Source organism: Oreochromis aureus, linkage group 6 (genome assembly GCF_013358895.1).
Source record: "Oreochromis aureus strain Israel breed Guangdong linkage group 6, ZZ_aureus, whole genome shotgun sequence".
In the NCBI taxonomy this organism is placed as follows: domain Eukaryota; kingdom Metazoa; phylum Chordata; class Actinopteri; order Cichliformes; family Cichlidae; genus Oreochromis; species Oreochromis aureus.
In genome coordinates, this window is record NC_052947.1 from 13,078,916 (window position 1) to 13,094,848 (window position 15,933).

The 15,933-nt window shown below is 38.7% G+C and overlaps 2 protein-coding genes and 1 long non-coding RNA gene across 3 annotated transcripts in view; 1 reads left to right on the forward strand and 2 right to left on the reverse strand.

The window, feature by feature from the left end:
* Nucleotides 1-13,755, forward strand: part of LOC116335297 (actin, cytoplasmic 1-like) — a 35,876-nt gene extending 22,121 nt beyond the window's left edge. Inside the window, exons 4-7 of the mRNA XM_031758954.2 lie at nucleotides 11,513-11,759; nucleotides 11,853-12,044; nucleotides 12,141-12,322; nucleotides 12,496-13,755. Of these exons, the coding sequence (XP_031614814.2) occupies nucleotides 11,513-11,759; nucleotides 11,853-12,044; nucleotides 12,141-12,322; nucleotides 12,496-12,639 (765 nt within the window). The 3' untranslated portion in view covers nucleotides 12,640-13,755. The remainder of the gene's footprint in view (nucleotides 1-11,512; nucleotides 11,760-11,852; nucleotides 12,045-12,140; nucleotides 12,323-12,495) is intronic.
* Nucleotides 122-530, reverse strand: LOC120440517. Its single transcript, XR_005613313.1, has 3 exons — nucleotides 506-530; nucleotides 302-381; nucleotides 122-197 (listed from the first exon to the last, which is right to left on the reverse strand). It is a non-coding gene; the product is annotated as an uncharacterized LOC120440517 (long non-coding RNA).
* Nucleotides 1,447-3,924, reverse strand: LOC120440516. The gene is made up of 5 exons (XM_039613178.1): nucleotides 3,670-3,924; nucleotides 2,534-2,729; nucleotides 2,207-2,365; nucleotides 1,961-2,048; nucleotides 1,447-1,766 (listed from the first exon to the last, which is right to left on the reverse strand). The coding sequence occupies exons 1-5, from the start codon at nucleotides 3,824-3,826 to the stop codon at nucleotides 1,509-1,511; spliced, it is 858 nt and encodes a 285-aa protein (XP_039469112.1). The 5' UTR covers nucleotides 3,827-3,924; the 3' UTR covers nucleotides 1,447-1,508.
* Nucleotides 13,756-15,933: the final 2,178 nt, after the last annotated feature.

The window sequence follows — 15,933 nt, forward strand, 5'->3', positions numbered from 1 at the left end:
GTTCTTCAGATGTTTTGGGTAAGCAAGGTTGAAGACAAAATACAAGCAGAAAGAAGAGATGATTCCTTCAAAAATACACGAGGTTCTGCACACTTCACTGCCATCCAACTTCACAATGTTTGAGCGCTTCTGGAGAACACTGGTTTCCAGTCTTCATGAAGTAGCTGAACAGTTGGATAGGGGGTTTTAGGATGAACCTTTGAAGTCAAAAGAGAAGGTAGAGGAAAGCAATATCTTAGTCTCTTAACAAAAGATACATTTGTTTTCCTTTTATATAGACTAAATATTTTAATACACACACCTCTCCAAGTATGACAAAGAGATCCAGTTTCTCCTTGAAGACGTATGGCAGGAATAAAAGTGCAGCCCTTGTGTCAAGATCTGCCAAAAAACAAAACAAAAAACCCCACAATATCACCCATGCATTTTATCTGGCATTTCCAGTTACCTATAAAAATTATATAAAATGGAAGCCTTGAAGTTAAAAAAAAAAAAAAGCAAATACCTGGTAGGTCATCAGTGAGAGCCTCTCTCTTGCATCAAGGTAGAGCTGGTAGAGTGGGGTTTTCCTCGTGTAAGGTCAATCACCTTTGCTGCAACACATGAGAGCCCTTCACGAAATCGCTGGCTTACATTACCCGTTGTTGGTTGGATCCACCCGAGTTCGTTGCACAGCTACAAGTAAAAATTCATTTTCAGTACAAAATAACAGTGTATGAAAATGAAATAATCTAAAGTTGATATTAATTATGTATGGTGCTGCATAATTATTTTTTATAGAATTTAACAACAATACTGTAAGAAGTTACATGAACATACTAAAAAAAAAAAAGGAAAGAGGGACAGATGAAGAAAGCAAGGTCAAGGGCAAATAAAATTTACTACTATAAACATGTTAAATGTGACAGCTATTTCAAAGTTCAATTCAGCTTTCTGACTTACACCAGTAGGCATCCCTAAGAAGGGTACTTCTTCAACACATCCTCCACAGGCATACCATCTGCAATTTCTTTTTGCCACCAAGCAAACGTTTGCTGCATACGGTTATGAACCACCATGGTATCTGGTTGCATCTTCTGATATTGGCACTGTAAGACCTTTAAGTGGGCGTCTATGGATAATAAATCCTCTCCTTGGACGCATGGTCCCTTGAAAGAAAGCAAGAGTGAGAAGAGAAAGTCAAAACAGATTAGAAACCCAACATAAGACTAAATATACAATTAGAGCTGACACGATCTGTGCATCATTAAAGAACTTGTATCGGTTAAAGTTAACCGATACCATGAACCAATATTTAAAATATGGAAACTCTGAAATAATTTCACATAAAATCTTAATTGTTAACTTGAAATTTTAGTTTTGAGTCATATTTAAAAAAATTTATTTTTTTTTTTTAATCTAGTTCACCCTCTTTAGCGCCTTCCAATTAATAATTTTTTTGTGAGGTAGAAGTATTAGCACTGGTACTTTGTATTAGCAAGTGCTCTAATCCAAGTATTGGTATTGTTTCAGTTTGAAAAAAGGGGTACAGTTGCATCCCTAATCCTTAGTTTTAGATGTAATAACAGATGCAAGAACATTTTATAGCTCAAGATGTCCCTCACACCAACCTGACAAACATTTCTCTGACTTGTTCGTTGACATTTATTAGGCTGCCCTCTCCTCGTAGAACCAAACTTCTCCTTACAACGCCTCACTGCCTCACTGTCGACTAGTGGTGCCCGCTCTGATTTGAATTTACGTCTCAAAGACATATGCCATGTGTGCTTGTTGAACAGAAACATAAGTTACTGTAAAACAATCTACACAAAATACACCCAACAAAGAATCAGTAAACATACTTCATACAAACCTACTGAGAGGCTACAGATTGTCTTACTAACAAAACAAGATCGAAAAAAGCTTCACTTTTACTTTGTAATCTTGAAGGAACCTTGTGCAAATTTTAAATTTAACTTACATAACCATTTCCCTCACGATCCTTGAGGAAAGGATACTTCATTACCAGCGTCTTCACAGCTTGCACATATTCAGAATTTGTGGGATACCTGTAATATCAGAAGAAACATAAGTGTTAGAGCAACTGCTGACAAACAAACTTTATCAAGTGTCAGTTATTGTTTCTTAGTAATGTAGCGTTTATTTTCAATATGACAGATTCAGCTTTTTCTAAAGCAACAAGCTAACATTACCCTGATTAACTTACATAGTATACTGTGCCACAGCTTCATATAGAACTCTGATTATTGTGTGTCTGTCCCTCGGATTTTTATGGCACGGTTCTTTGTTGTCCAGTTTTAGTTGCAGATTTTTGGGAAATCTTGGAATTTCAAAAGAGGCTGGCAGTCTCAAAGTATTTTCATTGCTGTGAAAACAGTTAAGTGTTTGATTTATTGCATGAATTGAAGTATAAAACACTACAGTAACAATACATATGGTAGAAACAATGATCATATTAACTAAATCCTAAAAGTGCATAACGGCCAACATGTATGCTTCAGACATACTAACTTCATTATAAATAAGAACATACCTTATTGAAGTTGACGAAGTAGATGGTTGCCAGTCTTCTGGAGAGACAGTCTGTAGAGTCAGCGTCACTGAAGATTCCTTCATCCTTGACACAAATTGGTTGAATTTAACCTGCTTTTTGAAGGATCCTTGGAAAAGGTATGCAACCATAGTCTCAGTAAGACCGCAGTCAACTGTGTCACCATCAACCTCATTGTCTGCAAGATAAATGGTAGTACAAACTCTAAATTCCATGTAAGGATATTTATCACCACATTTTACATGGGTAAAAACCATATATCACACACATTAAAACCTTTTGTACAACTTCTTTCAGTTCAAAGAAATATTCATTAAAAAAAATCAGTAAATTAAATAAAATAAACCAAATTTTTAGAGTGAATCCTCTCGATATACAAAGTTTTCATTTTAAATTTAGATGTTTGTTTGGGACTACTGGACACAGGAGAGCAGAGTCTGAGCATGCTTTTGTGCCCTTTCAAGTTTGGAAGAAAAAAAAGACTAGAATGCTGTAATTTGTTAATATTCACTACTAAGGTGACTCCTTTCTCCAGATTTCGACAGTTTCTGCCGTCTGTTCTTTCAGACCGATTACTTATAGCGATAACACCCGCAGGACTGTATTACAAGCTCAGATTACATGCTGAAAAAGTTCCCACATTGCTTAAAACGCGACTATCAAACCCCAGCTGCGACACCCTTGTTATATTTTAAACAAGTGCGGCGTCAAGATATTTCCTTTAAACGTTATATTCAGCCGCCCATGTGTGTTGATGGCCTTGGAATGGATGTAAAACGTGATTTTATTAAACCATTAATACACTAACGGTAAACTGCATTCAGCTACCAGGGAATCAAATTTCGCGCCGTTCCGCTGCGCAGAGGGGTTACCGAACCCATAGACTGTGGTCGAACCACATATATAAGTTCAGACTTATACAAATACTATGTGTACACATTTTTCATTTTTCAGAACTGTGACCTCAACTTTACACATGAAACGTTTGTAAAAACGTTTGTAAAAAGACATAATTTGAGCTAAGAAAGTGCGAAACTAGCTAAATTGCTAATATACGTTAAGCTAGGCTAAACCAATAATTAGTAATTACGCTACATTTTTCTTTAAATAAAACTTACCTCTGAAACGCTGAGCTTCAGCTTCGGTGACATCTAAGCCCCACTCTTGTATTTTTGTTAAGAGTTCCTCGGTTGAAAGTGAACAGAGCACACCAGGACTTGCAAGTTCGTAATCCATCTCCGTCCGTTGATAAAACAAAAATGGCACCTGCTGCATTTACAGAAAGTTCTAGAATCCACCAGCTATTCGTTGAGTTTCTTCTTCTACTTTTTGTTTGATGTTGTGAGGATGGGCTCAACTCGCACTCAGAGTTCAATAAGGGTGCTTTTTGCAATTCATCCAAATAGTTATACTTTAAAAAATCACTCTTAAAAAAAAAAAAATGTTTAAATGCATTTTACTTTTTTTTCTTTCAAATAAATTCATTGTTCTTAAAGCAGCTTAAAAATAAGGGGGTTCAGGGAATACAAAAACAACAACAGCAATGAAAATAATAAAAATAAAATAAAAACACTAAAATATATGCTTAAATCAATACAGTTGCAAATAAATTACTGTCAAAAAGAATTTAAAAAAAACCAACCTCTAATCAAAAAGAGCTTAATCAACCTGTACTTTATCTTTTGAAAGAATGGGTACAAATAAGTACTTTTCACAATTAAGGAACATGTATGTACCTTTCAGACGCTAAAAAAGGTACAGATAGTTACCCCGAGGTCCAATATTTGTCCTTAGACTGTCTTAATGTCATTTTTGTACCTTGGGGCACAGTAATGTACCCCTTCCGTACCCCTATTTCTGACTGTGTACTGAGCCGTACTTTGGGAGTGATGCTGTTGTGATACTGGGAGAAAAGGGTAAGATGTGCGAGACTAAACCATTACACACAAAACTTCAAAAATCTATAGTGTGTGTGTGAGACTGGTAGCTGTGTCGTTCAGCAATAAACTTATCTACAATGTGTTAGTAAAGAGCGACTTGTACTTCTGTCCCATTAAGCAATGGTTTAACAAATTTCACTGTAATCTATAAAAGGAATCTGGATTAAAATAGAACATAGTAGTGTTGGATTAAGTGTAGGAAACTCTAGTATAAGGTGTCTATGGAACAAATCTCCTTCAACATTCATAATGACCAAAGTGGATGACTACAGGCATTTCTCTCAGTCAGCTGATTGTGTTTAGGGAAAAAGCATCTATATACACTGAGATTGCTCCACACTGTTAGTGAGTTAACTCTGGATGTCTGTGGGTTTTGTCAACTTGGGGTGAACAAAAGCAGAAAACGGTAAAAGATTCAGACATTGAAAGTCTGGTTTATTTCATGAATACAATGAAACATTTTACAGTCCACAGAGCAAAGTAGCATACATGATAATGGATACTACAACATAACGTGGACAGTGAGAAGTAAAACTCATCGTCTTAACAGCTCTTATATTCTTTAAACTTAAAATAAACCTTTGAAATTAGATTTTAGTGTTTTAAGTCATGTATTTAAAAAAAAGATGAGTCAACACTTGTTTCTCCCAAAAATTCATTCAGATGTTTTGCCTTTGCTTCAATTAAGATGTGTCTTTAAATCTACAACACCTTTCTTGTTCAAAAAGTTTACTGACATAGTAAAGAAGTAGCTAGGGCGCTCAGTAAGTATGAACAACAATAGCTTCGGGACACTTTCTCAAATAAAGAGGATTTCATCATCTGCAGTTCGTGAAAAAAAGTGCCACATTAAAAAGAGATCAATAGATCCACAAATTATGGATACAGACTCTTTTCAGCTATAGAGGTAAAGGTATACTTCATGCACTTATCAACATACAGTTTAAAGGCGTGCATTAGAGTGCATTGGTGCACATTTGGGTATCGTTTATGGTTATACCACTGTGAATTTTGCTATATAAATATGCTCAAGAGTCTATCATATGTTTGACATCCAGCTAAAAATTCGAAAACATATATTTTTAAATCAGTAACTTTGCAAATTTAGAGGAAATGTTTTTGGTCAACAAATGAGTCACGTTTTAAAAACAGTTTGAATAATCTGCGCTGACAGACTGACATTTATGAAGCGCTGGCTATAACACACATGCTTACCGTGTGAAAGGACCACGGATGTCTTGGAGCAGAGAACCGCGTTGTATTGTTGCTTTTCTCTTATGCATAAGCAACGCCGGCTGGTCAGAAACGCTCTGTGTGGGTAGAAAATGGTCTGCACCGGCGCTGGTCCTGATGCGAAATGGCGAGGGTCTCACGCTCTGAGAAGCGGTTCATATAGGACCGGGTGCTTCCAAAAACAATAGATGGGGGGCCTATAAATCTGGGGTCGATACAGCTGCAGGGCATCACCTTGCTGTGCAAGTTTAAAACAATGAGGGTGGGGCACATGGGTGCTGAGCTCCGGTGTAACTGGCCAAGATAGGCCTAAGGGTCCGCTGTTGCTGGCTACTTCAGAAAATAGGCGAGACCCTGCTCGACTGGTACATCTGCGGGGCTTTTACCTTCTCGAGGAATTACAAAAAGAGCCGATACCGGCCACTTTAAATAATAGGTCGGGTCCCCGCTCGACTGGTACACCTGTCGGCTTTTACCTTTTCCTAAGGAATTTCAAAAGAAACGATACCTCCTACTTCAGACAATAGGTTGGGCCCTTGTTCGCATGGTACTCTCAACAACTAAGTGATACACTTATCTTTTGTCTTCCTAAGGAATCACAACAATTAAATGATACCCGCGGTGGGCTTTTGCAATCCTGAACAATTTCAAACAATTAACCGGCTGTTGAAAAGACGGAGCGGGTCTGTGCGACTGGTTTAGAAGTATCACTGCAGCGTTTATTTTCTAAAGGGCTGAATGTTATTTGCAACCATCTGTTGTGTTAAAACTAGTAGCCTCTGTCTCCCTCTTGGATCAACATTCGAAATCCCGATTTTTAAATAAAATGATTGCATCATTTCGTGAAATAAACCCTGCTAGATCCGTAAAACTAGTTAAATTAAACTATTGGTTTGATTAAATGAAACACTTGTGAACAGGATGAAATTACCCATACAGAAGAAATTCCCGCTTGTGCCGTTTTTAAAATAAAAGGCATGCATCGCTGCATGCTGTGACATCAGAATCACAAAATGAGTGTGATTAAAACAGGATTAGTTTGAAAAGAGCGGTACTGGTTGCTTTGGGAAAAAAAGGTGACATCATGTGCAACGTGTTTTAGAAGTAGGCCTATAGCACTTATTTTCTAAAGGGCTGAATGTTATTTGCGACCATCTGTTGTGTTAAAAACTAGCTGGCTCTGTCTCCCTCTTAGTTCAACATTCCGAAATCCCGATTTTTAAATAAAATGATCGCATCAACCCGTCAAAGAAACCCCAGTACATGCGTAAAACTAGTTAAATTTAAACTAGTGGTTTGATTAAATGAAACGCTTGTGAACAAGCTGAAATTACCCGTACAGAAGAAATTCCCGTTTATACCGTTTTTAAAATAAAAGGCATGCATCACTGCATGAGGAGACATTGTCAGAATCACAAAATGAGTGTGATTAAAACACAATTAGTTTGAAAGAGTGATACTGCCTACTTATAGCATTTATTTTCTAAAGGGACTTTATGTTATTTGTGACCATTTACGGTGTTGAAAAACTAGCTGGCTCCATCTCCCTCTTGGATCAACATTCTGAAATCCCGATTTTTAAATAAAATGATCGCATCAAACAGTGAAAGACGCCCCAGTAGATGCGTAAAACTAGTTAAATTAAAACTAGTGGTTTTATTAAATGAAATGCTTGTGAACACGCTGACATTGCCCATTCAGAAGAAATTCCCATTTGTGCCGTTTTTAAAATAAAATGTTTGCATCACTGCCTGCTGAGACATTGTCAGAATCACAAAATTAGTGTGATTAAAACACTATTACCAACACTTTTGACTAGATGTAAATAAAAAGCATTTGTTAAGGCGCACTGTGAACAAAAACGGCTTCCACCCCTACATGCCAAAACAAAGAATTGCTCTTAAGGACACGTATGTCTGCATAAATGAATGTTGAGACACGCCAAAGTAAGAAAAAATAGTTTAATTAAAACTAGTGGTTTGATTAAATTGAAACACATGAACTCATATGACCCACAGACGCCCTGTGTGTTTCCACACATGAACTCGCATAACCCCAGGACCTGAACGCGCATGCGCACACGCACGAAACCGGTCAAACCGGTTCTCAAACCGGTTTGGTTGGCCGCCATTTTGAACTAGTGCCCCCTTATTACTACTTGTGTTCCAACACTGTTTTTTATTTTTTATTTTTTTGTAAGCAATCCGGAAAAGTTGGAACACCTGTAAGAATTAGTAGCTTTCAAGGTTTGATCAACCTCCATTGCTGCAAACTGTCATGGTTGGTGCTGTGTGGCAGGTGGGATGTAGGGCCTAAATGCAGGACACAGGAATAAACTCAAAGCGACAGCCTTTATTGCTGGGAAACATTAAACACACACATTAAACATTAAATACAAAACTAAACTAGAAACTGGAAACAATAAACTTCAACTAGAAAACAAAACCAAAACCTTGAACATGAAAACTAGGACCAAACTGGACTCAAGAAACTAAGAAACATGAACTAGGGAAACATACCAGGAACTTAAACTAAATCAGAAGCATGAGAGAAACACACAGCAGTGAGAATGTACAATATGACACAGAACAAGGAAAACAAAGAGCTTAAATACAAGGCAGTAACGGGGGAATAGGAAACAGGAGAGAACACAGCTGGGCCTAATCAGACATAATGAGACCAAGGGGACGCAAAACTGAATACATTTACAAAGGACACAGACTGTCAAAGTAAAATAGGAAGCATGTGACAATTCACAAAGATCCAGACTACACAGTAAAATGTGGAAACATGACAGACCTGGAAACAGGGGAAACATGAAGCACAGAGACAAAAAGTAACCAGATGTGGAACACAGAGAAGGTACAGAAAACTGAAACTAGAAGCTAGAAAAAATTTGTTCCATTTGTTCCATTTCAAGCTATTCAATTCGATTCAATTCAATTCAATTCAATAAAACTTTATTGATCCCGAAGGTTGGCCCCAAAGGAAATTGGGTTAAGGCTGCCTGCCTTATGCCAGCGCCATCTTACCCTTCCGACCACACATACATTACACAAACATCACATGGGGAAGACAGGTCAGAGAGGTATAACAATGGAAAATGCACAACATGGGGAAAGACGAGGAGAAAAAAGAACTCCCCCCAGACTGAGCTCCAACAGGGAGATCAGTTTGAGAACAGAAAAAAAAAAACACCTCAGCACAAAAAGCACATGAATCATCACATCTCACAACACAGAAGACATAAGCTTCGAAGGTATTTGGAGGGGTTGGGGGGGTGAGTGTAGGTCTGTGTCAGTATACATGCGTATGTGTGCGTGTGTGTGTGTGTGTGTGTGTGTGTGTTCCGTGTTCAGCTGAGAGAAAGTGTCCTTTCACCCGGTTAGGAAAAAGTCAACAATCTTCGATCAATGCAGATGCCCTTGAAGGAGGGGGAAGAGAGTCACAGCAACAGTCTTTTTATCTACAGGAGAATTTTGTTATTCCCGTCACAGCATCCAGCTGGCACCAAGGGGGCCGCATGGAAGTTGTTTTGGTTAGTGCGAACAAACTGCATCCAATTTTACAGTTGGTCTAATGTCCATCAGTGGTCACCAGGTCTCTCAATTCCCGTTGCAGAGCCATGTGCTTCTCCAAGATCTTATCCATATTGCGTTCAATAAAAACAGTCTGAGTACTCACAGCCCTGCCCATTGTCTATCATGTCGGCCAGCCTTGTGGGATTTTGAACAGGTGTACCCGCTTCTTGTTCTTCGATAAGCCAGGTCTGAGCCAGCTCTAATCAGCCAGAACTCTGTTATTGTGGTTCCGAATTGGTAGATGTCGTTCAATGTCCTCCATCGAGAGTGTTGGCAGACACATGACGCAACCGACCATCGAATATCCGGCAGCAAACGTCTCCACAGGACAATCGGGCTCTCCCAAGTCTCTCGTCAAGAAGACGTTGTCAATTTTGTTAAGGGAGCAGTTGATCAAATCCATAATTCTTCTTTAGGTTTTTAGGGAACATGTCTGGGAGACTATCTGAGGGTTAGAGATAGGCAAGACTGTACAAAAGACACGAAAAGCCAAGCAGGAAAGACAAGGGAGGGAGAGGGAGAAGGAGAAAATGCGACCGCCTCCTTCAAGAGCCAAGAAAAGAAAGATTTGAACGGACTTGAACGACTTGAATTGCAATAAATAACTGGAAAACTTGGGGTGTTCTAAAACTTTTGACTGTTAGTGTATATTTATTTAAAAACATGGTCCATTTAACCACTTTCAGAACTTTTTTGCTTTTGCACATTAAAGTCTGAGGCAATGTTTGAACAGTATTTGAATATCTCACAAATTACCAAAGATAAAATCCTGAAATTTGTTACCATCAACATGAATCAGAATCTGTAATTTGGAAAAAATATATTAAAAAAAATAATAGCCAAACTAAGTATTGGCTAGTCAAATATGGGTCGACGGATCATTTAATATATATATATATATATATATATATATATATATCTCTGAGATATATATATATATATATATATATATATATATATATATATATATATATATATATATATATATATAAAGATGCCCCAGAGACAATCCAGCACATAACAGCAGGGTGCAAGAGGCTAGCAGGCAAGGCATACATGGAGCGCCATAACCAAGTGGCCGGCATAGTGTACAGGAACATCTGTGCCGAGTATAACCTGGAAGTCCCGAGGTCAAAATGGGAGATGCCCCCAAGGGTGGTGGAGAATGACCGAGCTAAGATCCTGTGGGACTTCCAGATGCAGACGGACAAAATGGTGGTGGCTAACCAACCGGACATAGTGGTGGTAGACAAACAGAAGAAGACGGCTGTAGTGATCGATGTAGCGGTTCTGAATGACAGCAATATCAGGAAGAAGGAACACGAGAAGCTGGAGAAATACCAAGGGCTCAGAGAAGAGCTCGAGAGGATGTGGAGGGTGAAGGTGACGGTGGTCCCCGTGGTAATCGGAGCACTAGGTGCGGTGACTCCCAAGCTAGGCGAGTGGCTCCAGCAGATCCCGGGAACAACATCGGAGATCTCTGTCCAGAAGAGCGCAGTCCTGGGAACAGCTAAGATACTGTGCAGGACCCTCAAGTTCCCAGGCCTCTGGTAGAGGACCCAAGCTTGAAGGATAAACCGCCCGCAGGGGCGTGCTGGGTGTTTTTTTTTTTTTTTTTATATAATTATTATAGATATGTAATCTAATAATTATGAATTATTATATGTTGCACATTGGGTTAAAAGGACTTGAAACCACTGTAGCTTTGTGAGTCCGCCTTTATCTTCTGCACATATATAGACATAGTACATGGTTACATGTTTGCACATAGTCTCACACAGCTGCTGTTAGGCGCACTGCATTATGGTGAGTGGCCTGGCATATTTAGTCCCGCTAGAGCCACTCATTTCAAGAGATACTCCCTCTTGTGGTGTAACGGAGGAATAACTACCCTTCCAGCACTATGTCTCAGTGGAGACTGGGGCAACAAATAAAGAAAATAACATATTTGAACAATCAGAACATTTTAACCAAACATTGTAAGTAAAAGATTACTTTTACTTACAATGTTTGGTTGGGGGCCTTGTTTTTGTCAGTAATGCCTTACATATAAACGTTAACATTTTCTACCATACAATGTATGCAAATTGGAGATAGTTGAGGACAATACTTGTTTGATTTGAGACAGAATGACCAATGTGAGCTTATTTCAGAGTACTTTGGCTTTTAGTTTCACTGATGACCTCTTTTGTCCTGCTCTCCTGCAGGTCATGTTTGAGACCTTCAACACTCCTGCCATGTATGTGGCCATCCAGGCCGTGCTGTCCCTGTACGCCTCTGGTCGTACAACTGGTATTGTCACAGACTCCGGTGATGGTGTGACCCACACTGTGCCCATCTATGAAGGCTACGCTCTGCCCCATGCCATCCTCAGGTTGGACCTGGCTGGCAGGGACCTCACAGACTACCTTGGTAAAATCCTCACTGAGAGGGGCTACAGCTTCACTACCACAGGTGAGCACATCGACAAAGTCAAGAGAAGATGTGTAAAACTAGGAAAAAATTTTAAAATCACAATAAAAAGTTGGGGGTTTTCTTGTCTCACAGCTGAGCATGAGATTGTGCGTGACATTAAGGAGAAGCTGTGCTATGTTGCACTGGACTTTGAGAGAGAGCTTGAAAGAGCTGCCTGCTCTTCGTTGTTGGATAAGAACTATGAGCTGCCTGATGGACAGGTCATCACCATTGGGAATGAGAGGTTCCGTTGCCCAGAGGCTCTCTTCCAGCCCTCATTCCTTGGTAAGCAGCATCAGCTTTAAGACAGATTTCTGTGATTTGTAAAAAGTAGTCCTTAGCAAGGCTAACCTTAACCCCAAACTTTCCAACTCTCCACAGGTATGGAGGCTTGTGGTATCCATGAAACTACCTTTAACAGCATCATGAAGTGTGACGTGGACATCCGTAAGGACCTGTACGCCAACACTGTGCTGTCTGGAGGTACCACCATGTACAAAAGCATTGCTGAACGCATGCAGAAGGAGATCACTTTCCTGGCACCCAAAAACCTAAAGATCAAGGTAAAGTTATTGCTTCTTATGTACTCTTTCATACTCACTCTTTTTTTTTAAGGTGCTTCACTTTCACACGAACAAGGTAATTAACACTGTGCTGAATTTGTATGTCTGGCGGAATGTAAGTGCACTTCCTAAAAGTCTTCATTGCTGAACCCTCTTCATCTCTGCCCTTGCAGATTATTGCTCCCCCAGAGAGGAAGTACTCTGTATGGATTGGAGGCTCCATCCTGGCTTCTCTGTCCACTTTCCAGGACATGTGGATCAGCAAGGAAGAGTACGATGAGTCCGGCCCCGGCATTGTCCACAGAAAGTGCTTCTAGATAGACTGCCCTCAACCTACCAAAGCACACACTGCTACAAACCCCATAGTGACTGGCTCTGCATACATGTCTACACCACCAGAATGATGTATGCCAAGCCTACACCTCTTCCATTTTTCATTCATCACTCTGGGTATGGCACCATGCACCCTGATGGGGAGAAATTCTTCCAAATTTATTTCCAAAATTTAGCCCACTGATATAGGAAATGTTTTTATGATAACACTCAGTACATTAGTAAATTTATAAATCAAGCAAAATTCTATTACTTTTTTTGTTCTGCCTAATTTGCACAACTTCTGTTTTTTGCTTCACTATTACTTTATTATTACACATATGGTTTCACACTAATGCTCTTATTAACTATGAGTGTTCTTCCCAGTGAAATCTGGAAAATCTACATCTTACAGATTGAACAATTTTATAATATAGTGAAATGCAGAGATTGGGTTCAGCTTCATGAAGATGTATTTGACAAATTTTGTGGTGTAAAACACAATATTGAACACTGATTGAAAGTTAACAAGAAAACAAAGTATGCACTGGAAGGGGTAATCAATCTTGAGACAAAATGCCATGGTTGCTCATTTGAATTGTCCAGCATCAAATTAGACATAAACTGAAGCAATTTTATGCAGCACATCCATATCCATCCAGCTAACAAAGACACACAAACTCTGAAATCAGCAACCAATCACATTCCAGATGTGTGTTCACAAAACACAATGAGTGATGTAGACTTCAGAAAAATTATCCCCTTACTGAATGAAAAAATTGTTATTCCCTCGCACTAATTTTCTTGTGGGCACAGCCTGGCCTGTGTGGAAAACACAGGGGCGGAGTAGAGAGGGATCTCACTCCTCTGAGTACTTTGCTAGTTTTATTCATAGCCATCTGCTACAATGAATGGAGGGAAAGACTTTATCTTATTTTTCTGCAAATATTGATTTATAAAGATGAATAATAGCACAATGTAAAGGTAAAAGCCGTGCCCTAATGATTTAATTTTGTTTTATGTTTTAGTACTTTTTTATCAGCAGACTTTTCTTTTTCTTAGAGATGCACTGTATTTAGGTGATTAATGAGGGTTTCTTTTATTTTAATACAAATATTTAATGCAGATATTTCTAAATGATGATCATTTTGCCTTTTGTCACTGTCTGTTTACGTGACTGTAATAAAAACATCTTTATCAATAAAATCAGTGAATAACTGTGGTAAAAAATGCGTGATCTCAGTATTGGACAAAATATTCATGATTGCCATTTTGGTAATCATGTGCAAGCATCAGTGGTAGGAAATAAGTGCTCAGCATGTAGAAATATAGGTGGCTATATGTCATGGTACTGAGTCTATGACCCAGTGTTGTGTTTTTTAGTTTTATTTCATTGATTATTGTATTTTTCTCCATGTTTCCTGTTTTATTTTGAAGGAGTCTTGTGTTCTTTGTTCACTGTATTTAGTTTCACTTCCTCTGTCCTGTCATTAGGTTCATGTCAGTCAGCTGTTTCCCCATGTGTTCCCACTTCCCCTGATCACCTCCTGTGTGTATTTAAGTCCTGTGTTTCATTCAAATGCAACTCCACTCTCTGCATCTGCATCTGAGTCGTGAAATTAACACAATCGGTGCACCCCGCCGTGACACTATCGCTAAAGGTATAATTGCTATTTTGGGTGGCAGAGCAGGTCACCTTCTAACCAGAAGATTGGTGATTCTATATCCGTCTTTTTAATGTCTGCCTTAAGCATTTATACTAATTTAGCTACGCAGAATACAGATAAACCATTTATCCATCATTTTTATACTACTCATCTGGAGCTGGGCTTCCGCAGCCTAAGAAGAGAAATTCATGCCTCCCTCTCCTCAGCCACCTCCTCCAGCTTATCACTGACTCATTCCCAAGCAGATCTGTAACTTCTCCAGTGAGTCCCGGGTCTACCCTGGGCCCTCCCAGCCTCACACCAGGGTTTTTTTTTTTTCCAGGTAATGTTTTTTTTGTTTGTATTAAATGATCCAAAAGGCATCATCAGCATTGGGGTTATTAACAGAAACTAGACCTAGCAGACTCTAATCGGCTCAAGCTTCTTGTGTCAGACAGTCTCCAGTCTTCAGATAAATTAGTTGTAATGAAGAAAAAATAAATAACCCATGGTATAGATGTTTTAAAGGCAGAAACTATCCATACAGGCCAAAAACCTTTTTGTACCATATAAATGTATGTGAAAGCATATAAATATGCTTTAAAATACTGTTGAGTTGGACAGTTTCACCTGTTTGTCTGTGGGGATTGTCTGGCCTCAGGTGGCCACTATGGGAATTGAAGGAAGCCGTTTGGGCCAGATTGAAGTCTTTGTTTGACACCTGGATCATGGAGACAGGTAACTCATTTGCCACCATTTGATGTTTTAACAACAGAAATGTTACCCTTATAATTATTGTTGAAATGAACTATGCAGCTGTCTGAGTGAAGTAACAAGTGCAGTAGACAGTGTACTGTATGTGTGTGGGGGGTTTTCTCTTTTAAACAGATGATCTGATAAACCTCACTTGTTGTTGTTACTTTTTACTAGGAAAGAAGAGCATGACAAAGACTTCAGCTCAAATCAGTTAAACATATGGTGTTGTTAAAGCTTATAAAGTTACCAAGAAGTCCCTTGAAATCTTTGCAAAATAAAACACTTGGCCTGGTAGGACTGGGATCATAGAAGAGGGGGACATACATTTTGGCTGTCACAGTCTGATAAAATGTGTAAGACTGAAGTACAACAGAGAGTGGTTACAAAGAGGAGATAGATTTTGGTACATTATAGGTCCAACCACAAACCTCCAGAAGATAACGAAGGTGCGCAAAACAGTTACGTAACAAAACAGTTATATAACTAAAACGTATTTTTCTCTTTAGTGTCATTTTGTTTATCAATTTCCATTTTATTAAGGGAAGATCTGAATCATTTATCTAGCAGACAATCATTTGTATTAGTAAATTGAAATAAAAAAATAAAAAATATTTCACTGATTTTGCTTGAAATTGATATTAAAATGTATTCTCTTTACTTTCAAAACAATAACTTGGCAGGTTTTTTCAACATTCTAGGTTTATGGAATGAATATAGATCAGTAATGAGCAGCACACAGAAAAATGAAAAGAAACTAGTTGCATTTCCTGCGAAAATGCTGCGTGAATGCCGTGCAGTGGAATCAGGTGAAAATAGGAGAAGAAGTTTAAACTTCTGCTTAAAACGAGTTAAAAAGCTGAACTTTGTGCTGAAAAAAGGTGAAGAAGCTGAACTTTC

Coding starts and splice junctions, on each gene's coding strand:
- LOC120440516 (XM_039613178.1), bottom strand. CDS start 3,826: ATGCAGCAGGTGCCATTTTTGTTTTATCAACGGACGGAGATGGATTAC. Junction 2,730..3,669: donor TGAAGCTCAGCGTTTCAGAG/GTAAGTTTTATT, acceptor TTTATCTTGCAG/ACAATGAGGTTGATGGTGAC. Junction 2,366..2,533: donor ACTTCGTCAACTTCAATAAG/GTATGTTCTTAT, acceptor CTGTTTTCACAG/CAATGAAAATACTTTGAGAC.